Genomic DNA, 24,259 nt, shown 5'->3' with positions numbered 1-24,259 from the left:
CAGTTAAAGTTAGCGGCCGATTCCAACAATGTTTCCACAAGTCACAGCTCAAATACAGTATTTGTGTAAAGTTTAATTCCGCTATCTTCATTGGTTCCTAATGTATATACATACATATTAAAAAGTAAAAGAATCAGATGGAATTCAAAATTGTGTTATATAGGAAGTAGGAGTGATTGTGAACCGATTTCGCCCATTTTTCATCCGTGTTATCACGGTGTCAAAAAATATTATATACCGATTTTTAATTAAATCGGTCGAGCAGTTCCTGAGATATGGTTTTTGACCCATAAGTGGCCATCGCCACGCCTATTTTCCATTTAAAACAAATAATTGAGTGCAGCTTCCTTCTGCAAAATTTAGTGTTTCTGACGTTTTTGGTTAGTGAGTGAACGCACTTTTAGTAGTTTTCAGCCTAATCTTTGTATGAGAGGTGGGCGTGGTTATTAGCCGATTTCAACTATTATCATGGTGTAAGATGGAGTACGTAAAGGAAGGGATTGCAGAGAGTTTGTTTTTTAACTTAAAAAATACATCCAAATATGCCCCTCCCTAGTGTGCTCTTCTGTACCAAATTCTACTTTCATATATTCTATATTGATCCGATTCTCCAATTTTCAATAGCAACCCTCCCCAAAAAAGAAATAAAAATGAAAAAAAGTTATAAAAAATATAAATATATAAATAAAAAATAAAAATAATTAAAAAATATAAATAAAAATAATTAAAAAATAAATAAAAATAATAAAAAATAATAATAAAAAAATAAATAAAAATAATAAAAAAATAAATAAAAACAATAAATGAAAAAAATAAAAAAAATATAAATAAAAATAATAAAAAATAAAGAAAAATAATAAAACAAAATAAATAAAAATAATAAAAAAATAAATGAAAATAATAATAAAAAAATAAACAAAAATAATTAAAAAATAAATGAAAGTAATAAAAAATAATAATAAAAAAATAAATAAAAATAATAAAAAATAATAATAAAAAAATAAATATAAACAATAAATGAAAATAATAAAAAAATATGAATAAATAAATAAAAAAATAAAAATAAAAATAAAAAAAATAATATATAAAAATAATAAAAAATAAATAAAAACAATAAAAAATAAAACACTTGATGTTTGTTTTTGTTTTTCTATGCCCAATTGTTGTTGTTTTGGTTATTATTATTAATTTACATAATATAGTCAGCTAATACATATACATATATATATTTCTTGTAAGTCTAGGCGCGGCCAGTCGCTTTTTTTAACACTTAACCGTTAAAGTAATTACAATAATTAAAATAATTTACATACATAAATAAGTGCATTTGTTGTTTTTGCTTTTCGTTTTCTTTTACAAAATATGAGTTTGGGCATGGGGCATAGTATGTATGTATGTATGTATGTATATAGTTGCATGAGACGAAGAGTTAAGCTTACTTGAGGATTTTTTGTTTTTGCGTTTTTTTCTTAAAATGGCGCTAAATTAAGTTTTTTTTTTGTAATACAATTATGTGACACAATTTGGCAAAATAAGCAGTTAATGCAGCTGCACATTAGGTTAATATATATATACTATATATATATATATTTAACTACATATATATGTTTGTATATGCAAATGTATGTTAATTTACAAGGAAACTGCGACAATGCAATAAAATGTATGCGATACAACAACATAAAAAAAATACTCAAAATTTATAACTAGCAACTATATATGTATATGTATGTATGTATGTATATAAAATAATTTTGCGCAATTTGGTAAGACTTTAAAAACGAGCTGCATATGGTTGGTTTTCTCTCTTCTTTTGTCCGTTTTTGTTTCTTTTACTGATTCTTTTTAATTCTAATCTTTTTTTTTTTAATTTTTTTAAATTCCTTTTTTTTTGTTCCTTTTTTTATAATAACGCATGTAAGTGTGCGCCAGCTATTTGATCAACAGTAGCTGTCTGTTTTTTTCTTCTTTTAACTGCAATAAGACAGCTCAATGAGCGTTGTCAAAACGTGCGCCAATCTTGGGTACACGCGGCGAACGTTTTCTTCTCGGCTGCTGCAAAACGTTGAAAATATTTATTGAATAAAGAAAAATACAACTAAAAACAACAACAAATCATACTACCTCAGCTTTAGCGTTGCCAACAGCATTCTTGGCGTCTGTAGTTGTTTTTGTGTTGCTTTGCTGCGGCTGCTGTTGCTCCTGTTGTGGCTGATTCTGCTTGCTCGTTGCTTCCGACTTGATTTCCAATTTGCTGAGCTGTAGATCGTATGTGGCATAACGGTAAATTTATATGCGGACTTATTAATTACCAATTCACCAATAAACTCACATTTTGTTGCAGACCCTGCACATTGGGTTTCCTGGTGTTCATCGGTGCCCCCTTAACGCCACTCACAGTGCGCTGACGCTCCTTCTGTGACGTAGGCTGTTGCGGTGATGCCGGGAAGTGCTGCTGCGACTGCTGATTGGCGTTACCACGCAACACCTGCAGCGGTATGAAAGCGCTCTTCGTATGGTTCATGCTCTCCATTGTCGAGTTTGGCTGCTGGTGCTGCCGCTCATTAATCGGTTGGATCATCTAGAGAAGGGAAGAACGGAAAAACGAAGCATATAAATAGAGATCAGAGTAAATAGACCGGCAGAGCAGCTTACTTGGAAGGGCATTGCGTGTGGCGGCTGCATTGGATACGCCGGTGGCTGGTGCAGCAACTTTTGTGGAAAGTAGCCGCCCATATTGTTGTAATATGGTTGTTGTTGCAATGGCGGTGGTGGCATCAACGGCTGGTATGGCAACTTATTGACGCCGCCGCCGTACGGTAGCAACGCATTCGATTGTGGCGCTAATTGTGGTGGTGGCTGTTGTTGTTGTTGTAGTGGAAAAATGGGCTGCAACGGTCGATTGTTTGGTACTGGATATTGTTGGCGCTTATTTACCGGCACTTGTTGCGCTTGCTGCGCATCGTTGCGCCAACCAGCCGGCGGTTGTGGTAACTGCTTCTTCGACGGTTGCGGCGTGCCCTTTTCGCTCGTTTGAGGCTGCTCGGCGGCCTTGTTCACACCGACACCGAGTAAACTCATTAAGGCTTGCGTGCCAGCTTGGCAATCACTCGTTGCGCTGCTTACATTCGTTGTCACTTTTGTAGGGGGCGTGGCTGTAGCGTCCGTTGTTCTATTGCCAAGCAGCAACTTTTTCATCAGTTGCTCTTGTTGTGTGTCCAATTTCACCGTCTCATGCGGAGTTGTCTCTTCTGTTTTTGTCGTTGAATCGATTACTTTGATCTGGATTTTACCATTCCTTTTCTCCACATTGCTCACTTTAACATTGGCCATAGACATGTCTTTCGCGACGGTGTGTTTCACTTTTGTCTCCGCCGCTGGCATCCAGAAGTCATCGAGATCGATTGCAGCGCCACCACCGCCTGGACGTTTATAACTGTTTTGTGCCGGCAACAAGGCTTTAGAAGACGGCTCTGCACGGGGTTGGAGAATGCTAATTTTTGCATTGTTGCTGCTGCTCGGCCCATTATTGGAATAGTTCGGTGCACTTTGTTGTGTTGGTGGTTGTTGTTGTTGCTGCTGCTTCTGTTGTTGTTGTTGTTGCGTTTGCGCAAAACCATTGTGATTGCTCGGCACACTCCGATCATCGTTTGCAAATTGACTCAGCTTCGCATCTTGCATTTCGTTTTGTTTATTATCTAACAAAATGGTGAGAGAAAAAAAGTGAAATACAACAACAACAAAAATAACAAAAAGTTACCTTGTGCGAAAATCAGCAACAACGCCGATTCCGATACCCTATAAACACGCTCTTCGGCAATACCGTACACATCGTTGCCACTCGGCAGATGCTTATCGAAGAGTATCTCATAGAATATGTCTACGGACTTTACACATTCCATGCGTACGGGATTCGGATCGGTTATCGGATACACACCGATAACGGTACCCTTCGCACCTAGTGGCACCTATTGGATTATAAGAATACACAGTTTAGAAAGTGTAACTGTTTATCAGTAACTGAGTAATGCTTGCCCTACCATGTAGGTGGTCTTTACAACAACAACACGATCGAACAGTTTCACAGTACGCTTTGGCTTGTACATATTTGCCAGCGTTACGTCAGGTTTGAGCAGCAAATGTGGCTTCACTTGCAGCTTTACAGTCTTCACGGGTAATGTCTAAAAATAAATGCATTAAAATAATGGACAAATTCAGGAATTGAAAAAAATAAAATACGAACAATAATAAAAAAAAAAAATTTAAAAGAAAAATAAAAAATTAATTAAAAAAAAAAATAAAAAATAAATAAAAAAAAAAATAAAAAATAAATTAAAAAAAAAAAAAATAAAATAAAAAAAAAACAAAATAAAATAAATACAAAAATAAAACATAAAAAAATTAAAAAAAAAAAAAATTAAAAAAAAAAAATTAAAAAAAAATACAAAAAAAAATTAAAAGAAGAAATAAAAAAACATATTAAATAAAAAAAAAATTAAGTAAAAAAAATTATAAAACGCATTAAATATCCCCAACTACCTTCAATTGTTCGATAGAGTCGAGTACGCTCTCTACCGCCTCCTTCTCCATTGTTTGTGAGCCACACAAACGTCTATCTGCCTTTACATGTTCTTGGCTCTTCAGCCACGTAATAATTTCATCTAATCTACGTTCACCCACCTCTTCGGGAAATAGATCTTCTTCAAAACAAAATTCATTGCGTTCTGAGGAACGACTTAAATAATCAAACACCATTGGATAGTTTTTGTAATACTCTTGCACAAGCGTTATGGCCTTTGAGGAATAGTACCACTGATTGTTTATACGACGGCAATAGCCGGCACGCTCTTCTTGCTGTAAATTAAAATTGCAAGTAATTGAAGATATTGAAAATTATTGGAATTATATTACACACACACACACACACCTGTTTGGGAAATTTCAGTTGCAAGCCAATATTGACTTTAGAGACATTTTCTGGCAACTCCTTGCGCTTAGCACCCGCTACCACCAGAATCGTGCCAGTCACACGGCCAAGACAACGCATTTGCAAACCAATTATGGCGGCAGCTTGGAAGGAATTTATGTAGTCACGTTCCAGTTTATGTTGCAATAAACGGGCGGCCGTGAAGTCAGGCTCCGGCAGCACTGTTATGTTTACTGTAATTAAATGTGTTAAATTAATTCCATAAACATCAAAAAAGAACTGTTTACCTTTCAAACGCCCACATTCATACACTAACATGGGATTAAGTACAGTGCCTTCACTGCCAAAGTATGGACTGCCCAAGAAGAACACTGTGCTATCGGTAGGGAATAAGTTTTCCACCTTTTTGGGCTGCGTCGCCACACTTTTTTGTACGGATATCTCAGACACCACAGCCTGTCATAACGGTACATCAAAATCAATATTTAGCAACAAAAGAAGTGTTTCAAACTAACCTGCGCTGGATAGGCGGTCACTGAATGCCCCCAAGCATCGTTGATGATGATCTTGCCTTGATTGCCACAAGTGCAAGTGGTGCCTACGTGCACGCGCACATGCACCAAGACCGCAAAGTCTTCAAATTCTATGCCCATACGTGTGCTGAGACTAAAGAGAGAAGAGAGGCAAACATGTAATTAAAAAACACAGATAATTTAAATGAGTTCATTAAGTAACTGTATTCTTGCACTTACTGTTCCTGTGCGGTTTTCATGTGTATTTGAAATAATCTTGGTTCCATGTCTTTTATGCCCTCGCCATCAATGTACTTCTCTTTGTTGGATATACCAACTACTTTGGACTTGATTAGATGTGGCCAACCCGTATAGACGATCTGATTCAAATACTTCTCAGCAACATGATAAATATCATCAAAGCCTTTACGCAAATGCGGCTTTAGAATAAGATTTTCACTACGACTGGGCTGTTCGAAGACACGCACGCGCGCAAATTTCAACTCGAACTATGTAATAAATGGTGTTAATAGATGCACTATATAAATACACACAACCTACGTCGTATTTCAAGTGCTTCATAGTCGGAAAACCAGGAAAGAAGACTGCACGCGCGGGATTCGGCAGCTCTACGCATACAGTCTTGTCGGACGGTACAGCGATTTCTTTAGCCCAAATCTGCTGTTCGTTGCAGAATACACTATATAACGGTCGCAACGTGAATATGCCTGGCGCGCTACCTTGCGATTCTGGGTTGTAATCGTATTGTAGCATCGGGCCATGACTATTGCGTTTAACTTCGGCTGGTGTGAGATTCTTTTCGCATGCTTTCATAGCATCTAATAAACGTTTCTGCGCATATAAAAATATAAATATAAATATATACAATTTCATATAGTATTATCAATCACTCACTTCATCAATAAATGGTATCAGTACGACCGCCTCCCATTCGTGTTTTTTGCCATTTAAGTCGGTTTCAAAGTCTTTGGGATAAAATTCGAGCAACTCACTAGTGGTGCTGGTCATTAGTTCACGATATGCCGCTGGCAACAAGTCTTTGCTAGCGGCTGGTAGTACAGCCAAGAGCTTTCAATAAATTGTGTTTATGTTTTTATTTCGTTTTTTTTTTTCAATTGTGCAGTTAACTACCTGTTCGAATGGCAGGAACGGTTTACCCAAATTAAACTTAATATTATAGTCTTTAAAGTTTTGCAGGTCACTGATGAATGGTGCATAATGATGGGGATAATACCAATCCCACGATTGTACACCACGGTAGTAGTAATCCAAAATCCATTGCAATGCCGTAATGTAACAAATGGCCTGTTTTCGCTTGGATTCACTACAATTTAATTAATTTAAATAAATATTTGTGTATGCGGCTGGCAAAAGCGCAATTATATGTATACCAATTCATTTCGTTCTGATTCAATTTGTTCATATAATAATTGCGCTTATAAGTCTCGAACTCGTCGGCCAAATGCTGTTCCTCATCGGACAAATCTTCATTCTCGTCTTCTAAAAACTATATGGAAGTAGTTATTAGCAAATATTATTTAAAATTGCTTTATTTGCCACTACACTCACCTGCCTACTGCTCTCTATTAGATCAGCCAGATCAGCGTCTTGATTCTCATTCGTTATCTCACTTATATCGAAATCGAATGCTTCATCTATGCCATTTTTAGTTTGTTTGGCTTCAAAGTATTTCAAATCTGCGTGATTCTCTTGAAATATTTCGTATTCTACATTTGAGAGCTCGGCAAAATATTTTTCCAAACGCTCCAAATTTAATTTTCCATTTTCATTAATGTTACCTAAATATGAGAGATTGAATTGTAATAATAGGCGCATTTAAATTTAAATGGATATGCTGTTACCTCCTAGGGTTGGGTAAACTTTGATGTAGGTTTTATATAGTAAAGGCAGCGCATTCGAAGAGATATGCATACACGGCAAATGCGGTATAAAGTCATTGCCAACAAGGAACCCCATCAGTACCCAGTCATCGATAAGATTTGATATGTTAAAATTTGTATCAACTTTTTTTAATTCGTCAAATTCCAGTTCGAGATATTCACGCAACAATCCTAAATGTAGTAGAAAGAAACGCGTCTCCTCCACGGATGCTTGTTTTGTCTTACGTCCGAATTTCACCTCTTCACGCAACACCACGAAATGTGGCTCATGCGTACATTGTCCTAAAATAATTAAATCTGCATCCAATCCATAGAGGCAGTGACGCGTATTCGGATCATAGTCTTTTTGTGATTTGAGGTATCTAATGTAGTCCATTATTTTATGTTCCCCCTCGCCGGGTGTCTAAAATGTACACACACACATACACATTTGAAAATAAAACGTTATAAAAAAATATAACTGGACCTACATCATGTCCACTCAGTATAACACGGCACTTTTGCCATAATGGATCCGAACTAATTTTACTCTTAATGAAATAGCGCAGCGCCTCCTGTAGACGCACCATAAATTCTGTGCCAGGCGTGATACAGTTGCTATCAAAGCGTTCAGTTTCACGCATCTCACCGCGACTTTTAGCTTTTGCTTCTAATAATTCAGCATCTTTGGCAGAGCGAAAACGCCGACTGCGCTGCTGATTCATTTTAGCGCGAGGTGCTACGCCGTCAACGGCCATAAAAAACAACTTTTGTGGTTTAATAAGAAAGAATAACTTATCGATGTAGTTAAAAATGTCTTTAAACATGTTTTCTTCGGTTATAGTAAAGTGAAAGTTGCTGTCATCAGGATGTGAACATGTATGTATAATTCCGTTCATATCCAGATAAAGATTGTCAAATTCCGGAATCTAATGGAGAAACACAAAAACAATTTTTAATAATTACGTTAAAATACTGTAAATTTAACACTTACACATTGCTCTCTTGCCAACTCACTTAGGCAAGGGTAACGTTCGCTGATGTAGCGAAAAAATTTTGGTACTCCCATATTTACGGTTTTTTTCTACCGGTCACAGTCACAGCCCACAAACTATATAGGGAATAAAATTTATAAATTATTCACGTCTAAAATATTTTGCATTATATTTTTCCAAAAAACATTACAAGCACCAATCTGATTGGTGTCCTGTCAATTATTTTGCATCTAATAAGAATTGCAATCTGTTGGTTTGTTGTTGTGCTTGTTGAAAAAAAATTTCCACGCGCTAACAATAGAAAACATACCAAAATATAGAATTATACAATTATAACTCCTAATAAATATTCACTGTTTATTGAATATAAATAATTGCGAAATTAATGCAATTGTATCCTAATTTAATCACTATCAAAACAATTGAACTAAGACCAACTTTTTTGCACCATTTGTTGCAATGAAAAGCAAATAAAAACCAAAATTTGCCAATTTATTTTAAAGTCCCGTTCGATTTCGAAAAGCACACAGAGTCGCATTTGCTTAACTGTGCTTGCAACGTAACTGTATAGGTACTTTTCATTATTTTAGCTAATAATAACAAAATTATACTAAAAAATTCATTACAAATAATATAAACTAAATAATATTTAAATGTATATATTTATTGAAATATCATAGCATATTCATAAAAGTTTGTATTGACAATTGCAAATCACAAGACTCCGAAAGTGTGGAACTTGTGCTGAACAACGATTGTAGAAATTCGTAAATATTCCGACAATAAAATATATAAAGAAAAAGATCTTTTTATAAATATTAGAATTTGCATATTTGAGCATTGACACATTAAAGTCCAAAAAAACGAATACAAATTATTATTATGTTTTGGTACATAATAAATTCCAACACTGCTGCCAGGGCAATGCACGAAGTATACTCGTCATCCACACGAGTGGAACTCAAATTCGGAATGTCAAATAGTCTTGCTGCTTTTTCGCTGTCTGCGTATTTTTTCCAGTAATTAATTAGTAAAAAAGTACTTGTAAACAATAAGAAAAACAGTTTTTATTAAATCTAGGCAATAAGATAAACATTTCGTATACGATCTGAGTTATATGTGAAGAGGAAAATTGAAAACGTCGCTACTTTTAGCTAAAAAACATGCTCCGACGCGAGCAACGCCTTCGGTGAACAGCAGCGGAGGAGCAGCGCCCAAGCCCCACTGTTAACCCAACCCAAAAGAAAAAAATTCTTGAAACTTCGTCGGGGTATTAAAATGCTGTGTATTGATGCAAATTAATATAAACGAAAAGAAAAAACAATAAGAGTGTATGAAAGAGATTTTTCCAAGTATAAAGTGAAACAGCAGCAAACAAATAATTCAATTTAGCACTTATCGAATTTATAAAAACACATACACACACAACAACAAAATGGACGCAGATAAGAATAGTCATGAAACAAAAGTCATCTATCATATTGATGACGAGACTACCCCTTATTTGGTGAAAATTCCCATACCCTCGGCGCAGGTTACACTAAAGGACTTCAAAATGGTGCTCAATAAACAAAATAACAACTACAAATATTTCTTTAAATCCATGGATGCGGATTTTGGTGTTGTAAAAGAGGAAATTGCTGACGATTCCACTATATTGCCTTGTTTTAATGGGCGAGTGGTTTCATGGCTGGTTTCAGCTGACGGTACAAATCAGTCTGATAACTGCTCGGAGTTGCCAGTCAGTGAATGTGAGGTGCGTCCAAATATGCGTGGTGCTCAACAACATAAAATTGGTGGCGGTGGTGGAGTTGTTGGTGGTATGATGGGAGTAGGCATGTCTTCAATGGGAGTTGGTGGTGGCGGTGGTGGAGGCATGGGTGTAGGTATAGCGAATACTGGCGTTATAACAAATCCGATGATGCAACATACTCTTACATATCAATCTGCTTCAGTGCTCTCAAGTGATTTGGATTCGACCAGCCTGTTTGGCACTGAATCTGAAATAACACTTGATCGCGACATGACCGACTATAGTAGCGTTCAACGGTTGCAGGTGCGTAAAAAACCACAAAGACGTAAAAAACGTGCTCCAAGTATGTCACGCACATCGAGTTATTCATCGATAACTGACTCGACAATGTCGTTGAATATCATAACCGTTTCCATTAATATGGAGGCGGTTAACTTCCTGGGTATTTCGATTGTTGGCCAATCGAATCGTGGCGGCGATGGTGGAATTTATGTGGGCAGCATAATGAAAGGTGGCGCTGTTGCGTTAGATGGTCGCATTGAACCGGGCGATATGATACTTCAAGTAAACGAAGTAAACTTCGAAAACATGACCAACGATGAGGCTGTGCGCGTTTTACGTGAGGTTGTTCAGAAGCCTGGTCCCATCAAATTGGTTGTAGCTAAATGCTGGGATCCAAATCCAAAAGGCTACTTTACCATACCCCGAACTGAGCCGGTTCGTCCTATCGATCCGGGCGCATGGGTGGCACACACTCAGGCATTGACTGCACACGATAGTATTATTCCCGATATACCGGAACCGATTAAAGAGCGATTGGATCAAAATAATTTGGAAGAGATTGTAAAAGCCATGACAAAACCTGATAGCGGTTTGGAGATTAGAGATCGAATGTGGCTGAAAATAACCATACCGAAGGCATTTATTGGTGCCGATGCCGTTAATTGGGTATTGGAAAATGTTGAAGATGTGCAAGATCGCCGCGAAGCACGTCGAATTGTATCGGCAATGCTGCGTAACAACTACATTAAACATACCGTTAACAAGTTGACATTCTCCGAGCAATGTTATTATGTGGTCAATGAAGATCGTAATACACACTGTCGTTCAAATATCAGTCATGCCGATACGGAAAGTATTACAAGCGACATTGGACCACTGCCGAATCCTCCAATCTATATGCCATACTCAGCCACCTATAATCCCAGTCACGGTTATCAGCCCATACAATATGGCTTGACAGAGCGACACATCTCATCCGGTTCGAGTAGTTCAGATGTGTTGACGAGCAAGGATATATCAGCATCGCAAAGCGACATCACATCGGTTATACACCAGACCAACCAAATGACCATAGCACATGGCTCAAATAAATCTTCCGGTTCGTCGAATCGTGGCACCAACGAACAGGATGCGTCGGTTTTTAATTACGTACTGTAGAAATTGCAATGAAATTGTGTTTATTCTTTTTATATACAAGTACATACACACATAATTATACATAAATACATTACATGCATACATACATAATTTTGGATAAAATTTGGAGAATTTAGTAACCACAATGATAATAAAAATAATTAAATACAACATAACGATAACCATAAAGTAAATAAAATAATAAAAAAAAACATATATTTTCGGCTTATTATTTCATATTTTCCATTGGTTTGTAGAATTTAGGTTATTTTTTAAATTTATACGAGTATAGGTGGCAAAAATTGGAAAGTATGAGAACTCGAATTAAAAGTTCATAGTAATTTGTAAAGAAGAATAGCAAAGGCTTGTAAGGCTGCATTTTGTCTGAGAGTGAGTAAGTACGAATATTTCAAATGTATAAGTATATATGTATTATATATTTTTATATTTATCATAGGTTCAGTTGGAAAGATTGCTCCTAAATTGTTGAACGTCAGTCCCTTAATAGTCCAAAGCATTCTGAGTGCGGATATTAAAGTTTGAAACTAGTAGCACGCATATGAAGAACCTTTAAGCATAACAGAATATAAAAAATATACTCTGGATACTTCTTCAAGAGCAGTTGCCTGTTTGATACCGGTTAAGGAGCGTTATGAATTGTTCTCGACCGACGTCAAGTTCAACGAGCGTAAACTAACAATCACAGTGGAGCAATAAACATATTCCTCGACTACTTTCCGGTGAATGGTTATTCTAGGGCCTAGCCTTACACTAAAGCTAACAATTCCCTCAAAGAGCGATTTAGATAACCACTACAACAACAATAATATAAATATCGCAGATAACTTATATGACTAGGTAATAATGCCATTTGAAAGTCAAGCTTAAAAATCAATATCAAAAGTAATAGAGGTCTCTCGTATAGTACTTACCGATATGTAAGATCACTACAAATAAATAAATGGCGTTGAAGTACTCTACTACAAGAACAAAAAATATTTGATTATTTTCGAATAATATTTGTCATTACCGTAACAATAATAAATATCCATAGCATACTTTCTGGCACTGGACTATCGCTAAACTTTTTAAGTAAAGAAAGGAAAATTTTAACAAATTCTAAAAAAATGCTCAAATTATCTTTTAAAAAATATACAAAATTTGGTTCGTTAAATGTTGCTATTATATTTAGTTGTCTATCATAGGTCTCGAGTACCGATATTTGATATTTCCGAAATTTAGAGCCGATTAGAAGGCTCGGAATAGATCAAAGAAACACTTTCTTAAGCAGTGAAAGAAACCTTTTAGATATTTCATTCGGGCACATTCCCGATCGGTTATCCAATGCGGTGGAATCGACCTACTGCCACGCCCCTAATACGATTTTTATTAAATATATTACAGATTTTATAATTAAGAAGGTTATCAAAAAATTTAATAACCTTTTTAGAAAAAGGGTGTTGTGGCTTAATTATGATCTGGACGAAGGCTTTAAACCCTTCCAAATACACTTGGAGCTTTAGCTGTTTTATGATGTGTTGCTCAATCTTTCCTACTTGTTCGTAAAACAGCCACTATTTGCTACAAGAACATGTGCTCTTCTAGTTAAGAAGAAGTTTGTCTCAAAAACCCAGCAAGACTCTGATTAATAAAAGGTCATTAAAAGGACTGCATACCGACTGAGCCATTGCGATATGGCAGTACCCATTGTAATCAACAGCGAGGAGAGTTACATATTTGAAATAAGAGTCGGTGAAGACTACCAACCAATATCCAAGTGGATCGATATTGTGACTGGGCCTGTCGAAAGAGGATCCCCGCTTTTGGTATAATAATACACAGGTTCCCCAGCGTTAGACAAAATCGCCATGGCGGAGCTCAAAGACCATCGACCTCTCGATTATTCCTTTTCATAATGCGGTCTCCGTGTTTGTACCAAAAGCATCGAACGGCTTGATATATTTTCCAGGTTGTTATATCAGGTCACGTTCTTAAAAGTTGAGAGTTTCAAGAACTCTAGGTTCAGACGTATCGTTTACTCTAACGCTTATAAAAACCGCTCTGAGTAATCATGAATTTATCACATCCCAAAGTGTTGACAAATTGTACGTAGACTCTTCACTGCGCCGTTGCTTGTGGTATGAGTCAAACGCACAGATTTCGTATCAAGCGTTTGAGCTCAGGTATTATATCTCTGCTTTACACTTACGATAAATTTGGCATATTGGCATTTCGTATTTATTTATTTGTTATGCTAACTGATTAGCGCCTTCTCATTTGGATCTCATCGAGACATTTGTACGTGCTCACACACACACACATACTCACATCCGCACATAGACGCATGTTGATAATAAATTTAGCCGCTAATAGAGAATATCTAGTCGACTGTCATTCCGAACTCAGCATTGGAGATCACAAGTCGTGACGGGATTTTTAAATTACACACCCAGTGACCGAGTGCATATAGAGTTTTGCATTGGAAGAAACTAATAAAGAATCATATAACTGCGGCTGCAGTTATTGATTATTTCTGTTTTGAGCTGTTTCGAAATGCATTTTGAAAAAAGCGAGCTGCTATTGCTGGCGGCAGTCGTTACGGTCGCATTTGCGCGTCACTGTGCGTGCATGATGCGTCCGAGTGATGCGCTATCGGTGATGGCTGGCGAGGGTTTCACGGCCTACCTGGAGTTACCGAAAGCATTTGGTGCAATTGAGAACTGTTGGTTTCAATTTGGAGGTAAATAAATGTGCTAGTAACTGTTGTAAGAAGTGTCTTCAACTCTCCACTGTGTTCCATTCTTAGATGAGGAGAAAATTAAGCTCGAATTGAATACCGCTGAGGCCATCATAACGGCGGTTGGTGAGGAGGTGTTACCTTTCTCCAGCAACATTTGCGGCATACGTGTCAACAAAGTGTCCTCCGCTTCGGCGTCGCTTTGGAAGCTGGAAGCTGAGAACGCTTTTGGTGATTATGAACGTGGCGAGCTGAAGCTCTCAATACTCGCTATGTATAAGAAACACTTCAATACCAGCGTCCAATTGGCCATCGGCGAAGGCGCCATTTCATGCAGTTTGTCTGATACGGCGACCAAGCAATGCAAAATCATCGATCACAAGAAGAATGAGATTTGGAATTCGTGCAATATTTATACAAATATTAGGCCGAATCGGACTTTCGACTGTTACACCAAGAATTGGGGCAGCTTGACGCAGAGTCATGAACACATAGTTGTGGAGGCTAAGAATAGCAGTTTGTATACCACGGCCAGTGTAATGGATGGTGAAGAGAGCGTTGTAATGCGCTGTCAGTTCAAGAGCGAGCTGCGCGGCTGCCAGGCCGAATCTCCGGGTGGGAAGGATGAGTTGTATCTCATGGAGGGATTGTATAATGGACGTTACTCGGCCTATGATACATTGTGAGTACATGTTTTTTCGGTCGAAGCTATCGGGTGTTAGATTCTCGAACAATTGTCCTATTTCATTCAAACGTTGAACGATTTCGGTATGATAGAACCGAACGTCCTCAAACAGAACCTATACAGATAGCATGGCGCTGTTTTGCAGCTGTCGAAAGTGACTTTAAAATCTCACGGACTTCTAATAAATATAACATCATTTTCAGATATTCGAGACAGCGTTGCGCTCTGGAAATCCCCAAACCACTCAAGGAATCAGAGTTGGGTTTATGGCGTATATATAATACAGAAGTAACTCCACCAACGGGTTGCCTTTTCTACATTGGCAAGCCAAAAGAGCAAATTATGGCTGAGGAGCTTATAACCGTGAACGACGTAAAACAAGTCAAGGCTTACGATACGGACAAAAGCATGGAATTGTTTACATGCGAAGTACCCTTTATTATAGACGACTGCTATCTACGCGACCCAAACAACACAGTCTACTTTCCGGATCACATACGATTTGAGCGCACGCGCACCTATGGACAGTGCCACTTCAGTAATATGCCAGTGATGGCCGGCAGCTGGATTTGCGGTGCGCGCGGACATGATTACGCCAAAGAAGTGCTGCAGACTTTTGAGGTTAGTTTCTCTTCAAATGAAATTTCTGCTAAATACTTGCTGATGTCTCGGTTTATAGGTTATAGTTAAACCAAAAGTCGGTGAGGTGCTCACGGAATCGCTGAAGTTAAGACGCGGCAAGATGGCAGAGCTGATGTGTCAGAGCGCTTTTGAGGAACCACTCACGCATTGCGCTTTCATCGATCCGCTGGGACGTGTACATTTAGTGGGCACGGCGCACAGCATCAAAACCGCAGGGTAAGTCCATCACTGCTTTCTTCCAAATTTTAATTATATCCTACCATGCTTTACAGACACGTGAAATATTATGGACGCGGCCTACTCTGGGGTGATTGTGGCGCGCAGATAATGGAAACTATCAGCGATGATTATGGCTACTGGAAATGCCAATTCGTCACTTTCGCCGACAAACGCACCTCGATTTTTACCCTGCGACTGCGTGAATCCGGTAGGCGGTCATACAAAAGAAAACTTTGAGGTTTTTTTCGAACTTAAATATTTACCGTTTTCGGTCATCTCTACTCTTGTTCTCTAATAGTTATTCCTGGCTCATCCATCGGTCTCGGTGTTGGCATTACAATCATAGTTGTACTTCTGCTCGGTTTGTTACTCGCCACTGTTGTTTACCGTCGTCGAAATCGCACTGCACAGCACAATTTCACCTCAACCGATCCTTTGGAGGCGACTAACAATAATTCTATGGTAATGACTTCATTGGAATCCTTTGCGCAGCCAAATCTTGAGCGATTGTAGTGGTTAAATATTTGATGACAAGTTAAATTAGAATTAATTGTTGGATCCAATCAGGGATGGGTTGTAATTTAAGCTCTAAGTATTACTTGGGATTGTGTTCATTACTATGTATTTACATATTATGTATGATTAAATAGTTATTAAAAACTTAAATTTGTTGTAGAAACTGTGAGTATATATTATGGGCTCTTAAATCTTTGATCGATATCGAGCCGTACCTTTCTTCCCTTTGTCTTCTCTTTTCTTCTAAGTACGATATGCGTAGCTCAGGGATTTGGCATTTCTAGTCGAGGGTTCACTGCTACTATAAAAACTCTCTCTTTCTCCAATTTTAAATTTTGAATTGGTCGGAAATCCGATTCCTAACCCCCCGACATTAATATGTACTGGTGTGGTTGAGCTTGGAACCTCTACGAAAAACGAAAAAATCAACACTAATGTACGGAATCGTGTTGATTGGTTAACGATGTAGGAAATCTTTTTTAATGCCTAAGATTTAATAATATGCCCCGATTTATCCAGTGTATTAAAGAGGATAGCTTATAGAAGGGTTAAAGATTGAACATTTTGATAAGATAAATATAAACTAGCACCCTCATCAAAGGATATATAATCCCGATCCGTTAGCTATTCGTTAGAAAGTATAATTGTCAATAGAGGTATTGAACCTTAGCGGACAGTTTTTAGTACTAAATCCATTCTAATCCAACTTGTCAGATATTTACCATCCTAAAATCCTGTAAAACCCGAGAGAGTTCGGACGAAAAGAGTTGTCCCCTATGAAGCTATGTTCCATTCTTATCCAGAGGCTTTACTTTTGAACTGCCGACTGTCCTCCTTTCATTGAGGTTTTAGATACTAATTTTAATGTTTTTGCTTCGAGACAATACTCCACTCGAAACTACCTCCTTTGTGAAATAAAGAAACAAGGTTTTTATTAATGTTATTTTTTTTTTTATTTTTAATCATCCAGCTCTAATATTGTTGTAATTTGTTCTATGGGCGCATAGGCACACTCGGCATAAGTGACAGCACAGTCACCGCCTTTACGACCAATGCGTTCCGCACGTCCATAATCCTTGTCTTGCGGGTGAACGAATTCATCACGTGAACGGGAAGGACTGTGGATAGATAAAATAAAATAGGATACAAATGGGGTTATAAAAAATATAAAAAATAATGATTGAAAAAATAAAAAAAATGAATTAAATGCAAAATAAATTAAATAAAAAATAAATTTAATTTAACTAAATTATGATAAATAAAGTTCATTCCTATCTTCTAAGCTCTCTTACGTCAAAATAATATGCAATATCTCTCCCAAAATACCGCTATCATAGTGCAAAGGCACCGCCGCATGCTCACAAATGCTACGCAGCATACATTCACGCCCCGCCAGCCCTGCTCTGCTCCGACAAAAGAGAGACCAATATTAATTATATAAACAACAACAAATTGTACAATAAATCACATAAATCAACAATTTGATACGCACCTATTCATTAAGATTTCCATAGCTTTGTAGATGAGCCAACGATACGCCGCAGCGGTTCGCTGTTTACCCTGCAAATTAGTGTGGAAACTGGCACTTTGCTGAGCGCCATTGGCCCTATGCGCATGCGCGGTTGTATTATTGTCAAAATCATTGTCGCCCAAGCTGCGTCTATTCACCAATTGTGGCTTCAAGTATGTGGGATGCCATTGTTCCGCCCGTTCGGGCAGAAAGTATTCCGCCTTTAGTACATAACCAGAGGTGACCGACTCAAAGGTTAGATCTTCAACGGGTATACCGATGCCGCCAATGAACTAGAGCGTATGTATATGTTAGAATTAAATACTTAAAGCGCGTAAATACGAGAGAGAGTGAGAGAGCAATTCTATTTTTACTACAAATTAGGCATTCTATTTTAGTTTGTTAAGTAGTTTAGACACTTAAACATAGTTATTTGTATGTACCATGTATTAGCAGCCTCATTAAGGTATAATATTCATTTGAGTGCTCTTCATGAGCTTAAACTTAAAATAAGGTTATGTTTGTTTGTCTTAAAGTGATTGAAAAGAGCTGGCAGAGAAAGTGAGGTGAGATATATGTAACGATATAGTTTTATCTTTAGTTTATGTTTAGCTTCTTTCGATTCCATCTACGAAAAGTCTATCTTCGTTCTCACTTCTTCTTCTTCTTGAGTATAGAATATGAAACTTGCTGCTTGTTCGATTGCGTCAAATACAAAACTTCAAATTAAGACGCAGTAACTGGCTTCCGAATCGATCCTTATCTTGGGAGCTCTTGAGCAAAATCATTGCGACATTACTTTGGGGTCAATACCACGTAGTTCACAAATGACGAAACGTCCTTCTTCTATCTCAATGAAGATTGCGATAATATTTCACGAAGTGGCTCTTGTGGTGCTTAAGAAAAAAATAATGTAAATCTATTATCGATTTCAAACTTTGGTATCGACGAAGAAAGATGAGTGAATTCTTCAGGCTTTATGACTTCAAGTTTAGCCGACAAGGAAAGTGATTGGAATAATTACTCGGTCTCCAGAATTTAAGGTAGTCCATGGTTCATCAGTTCTGCTTGTAGAGAACTGGGAGTGAAAAAGATGTGGATAGAAGAAACCCACGTGCAACGAATAAAAAATCGATCATAAATCTACGGGGGGTTAGATTTAAGAGGCCTTTGGAGCTCAGCGAACTCAGCTATAAATTATTTACCGTTGTAAAAGCTTCTTCCTTCCATGGCTAGTGTGTACGAGGTTCCTTACTCTTATAAAGAAAAAATCACTTAATTTAACACTTTTTAGACTACATACATACATATGTCTTGAATATGAAAAGAGTGTGGAAGAGCGGCGTTTATATTCATTTCTTCTCTTTAATTAAATCTAAATTTTATCGTTCGTTTAAACTACTAACTTCACTTCAAAATCAAAAAAAAATATTTTTACAGTTAGTTAGTTTTTGGTGTTTTTGTAATTCTTTGCTTAGTGCGGCTGTGAAATGTTATTTATGGTGTTTAGTAAAGAAAGCTCACTGGGTTTTTGATATTTTCCACAATTCTCACTTGATTTTTTTAATTATTTTTTTATATTTCTTCATATTAGTTTGTTTAGTTGAATATACAGTTAGTTAAATTTATTAAATTATTTTTTAAATTTTATTTTCATTTATTTTTTTATTAAAAAAACATGTTTCACTTTGTGTGTGTGTTTTACAGTTTCTCAGTTCCTTACTTGTAGACGAGTTGGCGCAGTGGGGGGATATAACAGTGTCCTAGCCTGTCTAAGTTTTCTTACAGTATAAATATTCGTTGTAACCACGTAATCAAAACACAGCAGTAGCGACCAAACTGCAAAGAATACCATTCTCAAAGCCATCTTTTTGTTGAGAGACGAAACGAAACACAATTTCCTCGAATTTATATACACGTTATGCTTCGTTGAAGTCGCGCCATTAACTGATCCAGAACTGTCAGTTCAAATGTTGAATTGTGCTTATGAAAGTGACAGCTCGCACTTAGTTGTGAAGAAATGGTTCTGACTTGGAGATTTCTTTGTAAATAATACATATCTACATATCAACATGGGTAGTAAAAATCTCATGAGCAGCTAAGTGAAAGGTGTTACTTGCTATGTATTCATGTACTTATGTATTTAATGAGCTCAGACGTAATGATTAATTCATGCGATTAAGTGTAAATCTGTTTATAACGAAATCTTAAAAGGGTTCTCTGTACCTTAATCTGATTTTTACATATTTGAGAACAAATATTTGAGCACTTACAGATCAAGTGTTTCGCAGACACGAAATGACTCAAATTAACGGTATCTGATCCAAATTTAAACACTGTTTTATGAGAAAAATTTAAATGGGTCACACCAAAAGACTTTATTCGCATTCAATAAAATCACGAACTTGTTCAATGAAGAGGCCCTTTCAAGGAGAGTGTGAATCCAACAGTTCGGATTGTAGTTTAACCAAAATAATAATAATAACAACGAAAATACTTCTTATTCTTCTCCACCGAGAACACAAAACTTCGCTAGTTGCCTCTATTCTTTGCGAAGTCACGCCAATTGTACATCTCAATCGCAGACAGGTCCCTATTCAATTGGTTATTACATTGAATGCGCCCTTGCTTCCTTTGTCCACTCTCATCGATGGAGCTTTTCACTGGAGCAAGGCCCAAACAGAGCATTTGTTTGTCTTTTATGCTCTTAGCTATATCCATGCGCTGTAGAACTCATATAGTTCATGGTTCAATCTTCTTCGGTACACCTCCATCACACGCACCGCTCTAGAGATCTTGCGGTGAATAGTTGTCCGGAAATGCTTGAATGCTGGATATTTGTAACACTTTGATTCTAGATAATGTGGATCAGTTCAAAACGTAGATAATGATTGAGACCCTGACCACTTTTAGAGAAGTTTCAATATTAAATTTGGTACTTCACATTTTCATCGACTTTCAATTTTACAATTTGGACGAAATCGGGTTACAACTAGGACTGCTTCGTATATAGGCATTTCAAACCATTCATACCCAATTTACTTTACAATAATACTAGTATTAATGGAGATCTCGAACTAAAGCTTGTCGTGGCCCTATCTTTAACAGGTGGCAACACTCTTGTAAAAAGTCTAAATAGACTTATTTCAATATAATATATCTGTGCCTCCGGTTGACTTTATTCAATATTCGCATTTATTCCCTCTCTATTGAACACCAACCTTCTTCTACCAATTATTACTCTCCATTAAACAATCTATTGCCTTTAAGCTTTTTAAAAATGATAAATTCCACAGTCTTCGGCGGCGTTGGCGTATCTGTTATGCAAATCTTACGACAATTCCTACCGCTTGTTGCATTATGACAAACATATGAACGGATATAGGTTTAATGTAGAACAGCTACGTTAGGTGATGACTTCTTACTTCTCGCACATAGTATATTACGTAGTTGGATATGTGCTCGGGTACATGTTTAAGATTGCTCTGTAGGAATAATTTCGGATTACACGATCAGTAACTGTAATTTTGTTCAAGATTTTTGAGTGGTTGGATGAGGATTACATAATAGATTTCTTCAGCGATCAAGCCCAATCTTGACGAACGGCAAGGAAGCTTAATATATATTAAGTTGGACAGGAGTTACTTAGTCCAGATTTACTGTACTAACTACTTCTGGACTTCTGTAAGGAAATGAGCCTGCCTTTCATGATGAAAAGGTAGTTCGCTTTCAAAAATATAGGATTCGACTTCATAGCTCTCTTTATAATGGGTTAGCGCAGGAAATCTAAAAATGACAGATCTAATTTGAATTTTAAGGACTTTAGAGTTTTAGCATTAAAAAACATTGATTTAGACTGGATGCCATTCCGTCAACTGTCAATCTAGCTATAAGGAATCTCTATTTAGTTAAATGGAACGATTTAAGAAAAAATGAATGTGTCAAGATCTAAAATCTGTAAAAAGAAATATGTTCACGTGTAGTTCAATAAAAATATATTTAAGATGGAGTACCTATAATTTCTAGTCTTATATTTCCTATAGGGTCTACTCTTCCTGGAACAATCACATATAGGTATGTACATCCATATGTGTAAATATTTAAAGGCACTTTGTCGTAGCCTGCTCGCTTGTTGACTGCCTTAAATCTGATGCATGTGGCATGCAACATGTGCATTATGTGCCACATGCGCCATACTGGCACAACTAAACTTGCTGCTCCTCAACAAAGGACGAAATCTTGATTCAATTGCGTTTACTTGCTTCACAAGCCTGTTTGCCAGCGCCCCAGCTTTCGTGTGTGTGTGGGTGAGGATGTGTGCCTGTTTGCCATTGGAGGCGAGTGCGGTAGTGTCTGTGTGTGTGTGTGGTAACTGTTAAGCAGATAATATACTGACTCACCATGGCGCTTGACTCGCTTAGCTGCCGCAATGTTCACATCACTTCCGTTTCATTTTGCTCGGGCTTAGTCGGTGCAACACAAACGCTTTGGGATTATGCGAACAGAGTGCAGCTAATAAAATATGCTAAGTTTACACATTTTCTTAGCATGTCATAAAAAAATTATTACAAGGATATGACGAACATACATACATGCATATATAGCAGAAACCGTTGTTTATGTGTTTGCATGGAGAGCAAGTCATACATCAAGAAAGTTGGTGCGTAAAATGAAAGAGTGTTCAACCGACGTTTGTGGCAGAAATTTAAAGCGAATAATGAAAAAACGTTGAAAACAATATATATACGGCACTATTTACAGCTAACCTTCATGTGGTTATATTTAAAAAAATGGTGAAGAACCATCTAGATGCTTCGTGATCCTTTCTAAATTTTCCAGACGAACATGGGAATGGTTATCGAGGTTAATTTATAGAAATAACACTTGTCTAATTGTAACTTATGGCTCTTTCGTGAAGTAAAATTCCGATTTCCTATATTTCACATATGAGTTATCTGCTTTGTCTCGAACCGGACGGAGCTTAAGTCCACATTCTTTATTTTATCCATGTAACCGCTCTCTGTAGACTAAACGTAGTTCTTAGCTCATTATATAATAGACTTCTGCACAAAAACTAACAAATCTGCTCTCAGCGGCGAGATGATGGATTCCATTTCTTAAATCTAATAGAACGCCATTTCGATTGGTGGCTCTCTGGGTATTATTAGATATCCTTTTTTTAGGAAAGTGGTTGGTTGTTTGGAAAGGGAGAGTGCTCCTAATAGGTACCCTGATAAGTGTCACCTAAACATGTCGGTCGATTTGACGAAACTTCAGCTGCCCAATTTTTCTTAGGTTAGAGTACTGGGGGTCGTGAAAAGTATCCCTTTTTAACCGACTAGAGGAGGTTGGGCGTTAGCAAAGATAATGCACTACCGTCTCGCCATCCTCTGTGTGTGACCTGCACTCTACCGATTCAACTATATCAAGTCTCTGCAGGTGGCCTCTTAGAGGTAAGTGTCTCGTGATGTGATGTGGCTGAGTTCTATTTTAGTCAAAATAAGAAGTATTTAGGTCTGTCCACTGTCAACATTACTCCATAGTAGTTTTGTGGTACGACCCGTGTTGCAATTGTTCCAAGACTTGAGATGTTTCCCTAGCCTAGAAAGGTCTAAGACAGTTTAAAAGAACTGAGTTCCACTAAGGGACTTTCCTTAATCTGACAATCTCGGACTGAAAGGTTAATTACGAAGGCTTTTGGTAGGGTGATCGAACGCTCGATCTTCTCTTTTTATTCCACCAATGATTTTTATTTATCTTACAACTGTCGGTAAGTCTACTCTGAGATCACATAGATCGATCTAAAATTTCTCGACACTGCAGGATAACACTGATCTAATCAATGTTCAATCCGAGGATTGGGAACACATTTAGCACACTATAAGAACATTGTACTCGTATAGTACTATAGAGACCGCTGCACCAAATAGCATTTCTGTTACTTATCTCTCCAATTAATAAAGGAATGGACCACTAAATCTCACAATCTCTATACTAAAGGTTAAGCCAGTTAATGAACCGGCATTAGAAAATTCATTAACATAATTTCAAATTTCTTCCGTCTTCAACCTACACCTTAATCTCACTGTCCCGTCGTATAATGTCAGAATATCGTGACTGAATGTCAGCATTTCATTTTGCAACCAAAGAATTGACCAAACACCGTTATTGTAGCTGTTGTTCCAGCTTTCACTTCCATTGTTCTTACCATGTTTGTTGTCTTTGTTTGCCGCCGGCGATTGTGCAACGCTTAAATGTCCTCATTATCGCATTGGCGTTAACGACGATAATGACAGTGATGGCTACGCCGACACAGCCCTGCTCGTTCGCACTTGACTCCAATACCAACAGCAATCGGCCGTTCTTCCCTTACGTGGCTTGCCTTGCTGTGGCATGTGCCGCATGCAGCTTGCGGCATTGAATGGAATTTGAAAGTTGATGCC

The 24,259-nt window shown here is 37.3% G+C and overlaps 4 protein-coding genes across 9 annotated transcripts; 2 read left to right on the top strand and 2 right to left on the bottom strand.

Annotated features, from left to right (window-relative positions):
* Positions 1 to 1,135: 1,135 nt before the first annotated feature.
* LOC105211749 (5'-3' exoribonuclease 1) lies at positions 1,136 to 8,818 on the bottom strand. 4 transcript variants are annotated; one of them, XM_011183355.3, is made up of 20 exons: positions 8,646 to 8,818; positions 8,335 to 8,451; positions 7,832 to 8,269; positions 7,323 to 7,764; positions 7,030 to 7,259; positions 6,852 to 6,967; positions 6,592 to 6,784; positions 6,355 to 6,528; positions 6,001 to 6,291; positions 5,680 to 5,948; positions 5,443 to 5,593; positions 5,215 to 5,383; positions 4,928 to 5,160; positions 4,540 to 4,854; positions 4,041 to 4,181; positions 3,761 to 3,968; positions 2,656 to 3,698; positions 2,333 to 2,581; positions 2,125 to 2,259; positions 1,136 to 2,055 (listed from the first exon to the last, which is right to left on the bottom strand). In XM_011183355.3, the coding sequence occupies exons 2-20, from the start codon at positions 8,407 to 8,409 to the stop codon at positions 1,990 to 1,992; spliced, it is 4,938 nt and encodes a 1,645-aa protein (XP_011181657.2). In that variant the 5' UTR covers positions 8,410 to 8,451; positions 8,646 to 8,818; the 3' UTR covers positions 1,136 to 1,989. The 4 variants fall into 4 exon arrangements, with proteins under 4 accessions (XP_011181657.2, XP_028895755.2, XP_054086782.1 ...); XM_029039922.2 differs by having other exon boundaries at positions 1,136 to 2,052; XM_054230807.1 differs by having other exon boundaries at positions 4,681 to 4,854.
* Positions 8,819 to 9,282: 464 nt separating this feature from the next.
* On the top strand, positions 9,283 to 11,594 carry LOC105211748 (segment polarity protein dishevelled). Its single transcript, XM_011183353.3, has one exon. It carries the CDS (start codon positions 9,771 to 9,773, stop codon positions 11,526 to 11,528), a length of 1,758 nt encoding a protein of 585 aa, XP_011181655.2. The 5' UTR covers positions 9,283 to 9,770; the 3' UTR covers positions 11,529 to 11,594.
* A 2,292-nt stretch (positions 11,595 to 13,886) lies between these two features.
* LOC105211747 (uncharacterized) lies at positions 13,887 to 16,429 on the top strand. 2 transcript variants are annotated; one of them, XM_011183351.3, is made up of 6 exons: positions 13,887 to 14,247; positions 14,314 to 14,926; positions 15,133 to 15,550; positions 15,609 to 15,787; positions 15,844 to 15,998; positions 16,089 to 16,429. In XM_011183351.3, exons 1-6 carry the CDS (start codon positions 14,061 to 14,063, stop codon positions 16,301 to 16,303), a joined length of 1,767 nt encoding a protein of 588 aa, XP_011181653.2. In that variant the 5' UTR covers positions 13,887 to 14,060; the 3' UTR covers positions 16,304 to 16,429. The 2 variants fall into 2 exon arrangements, with proteins under 2 accessions (XP_011181653.2, XP_011181654.2); XM_011183352.3 differs by having other exon boundaries at positions 15,844 to 16,028; positions 16,089 to 16,227.
* Positions 16,430 to 17,240: 811 nt separating this feature from the next.
* Positions 17,241 to 19,775, bottom strand: LOC105211745 (uncharacterized). Of its 2 annotated transcripts, none has more exons than XM_011183350.3 (4): positions 19,603 to 19,775; positions 17,799 to 18,109; positions 17,599 to 17,709; positions 17,241 to 17,424 (listed from the first exon to the last, which is right to left on the bottom strand). In XM_011183350.3, exons 1-4 carry the CDS (start codon positions 19,681 to 19,683, stop codon positions 17,265 to 17,267), a joined length of 663 nt encoding a protein of 220 aa, XP_011181652.2. In that variant the 5' UTR covers positions 19,684 to 19,775; the 3' UTR covers positions 17,241 to 17,264. The 2 variants fall into 2 exon arrangements, with proteins under 2 accessions (XP_011181652.2, XP_011181651.2); XM_011183349.3 differs by having other exon boundaries at positions 19,540 to 19,770.
* Between the last annotated feature and the right edge of the window lie 4,484 nt (positions 19,776 to 24,259).

The sequence above is a fragment of the Zeugodacus cucurbitae genome, chromosome 5 (genome assembly GCF_028554725.1).
Source record: "Zeugodacus cucurbitae isolate PBARC_wt_2022May chromosome 5, idZeuCucr1.2, whole genome shotgun sequence".
Taxonomy (NCBI): domain Eukaryota; kingdom Metazoa; phylum Arthropoda; class Insecta; order Diptera; family Tephritidae; genus Zeugodacus; species Zeugodacus cucurbitae.
Note: the sequence above shows the minus strand (reverse complement) of the source record. Positions and strands in the feature narration are given on the sequence as shown.

Bases quoted from the DNA above. Each gene is read 5' to 3' on its own strand.
- LOC105211748 (XM_011183353.3), top strand. From the start codon at position 9,771: ATGGACGCAGATAAGAATAGTCATGAAACAAAAGTCATCTATCATATT.
- LOC105211745 (XM_011183349.3), bottom strand. From the start codon at position 19,683: ATGGCTTTGAGAATGGTATTCTTTGCAGTTTGGTCGCTACTGCTGTGT. The intron at 17,710-17,798 runs GTGCGTATCAAA...TTGTCGGAGCAG, and splicing joins ATGGAAATCTTAATGAATAG to AGCAGGGCTGGCGGGGCGTG. The intron at 17,425-17,598 runs GTAAGAGAGCTT...ATCTATCCACAG, and splicing joins ATATTGCATATTATTTTGAC to TCCTTCCCGTTCACGTGATG.
- LOC105211749 (XM_011183355.3), bottom strand. From the start codon at position 8,409: ATGGGAGTACCAAAATTTTTTCGCTACATCAGCGAACGTTACCCTTGC. The intron at 6,785-6,851 runs GTATACATATAA...ATTAAATTGTAG, and splicing joins AATCAGAACGAAATGAATTG to TGAATCCAAGCGAAAACAGG. The intron at 4,182-4,539 runs GTAGTTGGGGAT...ATTTATTTTTAG, and splicing joins ACTCTATCGAACAATTGAAG to ACATTACCCGTGAAGACTGT.
- LOC105211747 (XM_011183351.3), top strand. From the start codon at position 14,061: ATGCATTTTGAAAAAAGCGAGCTGCTATTGCTGGCGGCAGTCGTTACG. The intron at 14,927-15,132 runs GTGAGTACATGT...CATCATTTTCAG, and splicing joins TACTCGGCCTATGATACATT to ATATTCGAGACAGCGTTGCG. The intron at 15,999-16,088 runs GTAGGCGGTCAT...GTTCTCTAATAG, and splicing joins CCTGCGACTGCGTGAATCCG to TTATTCCTGGCTCATCCATC.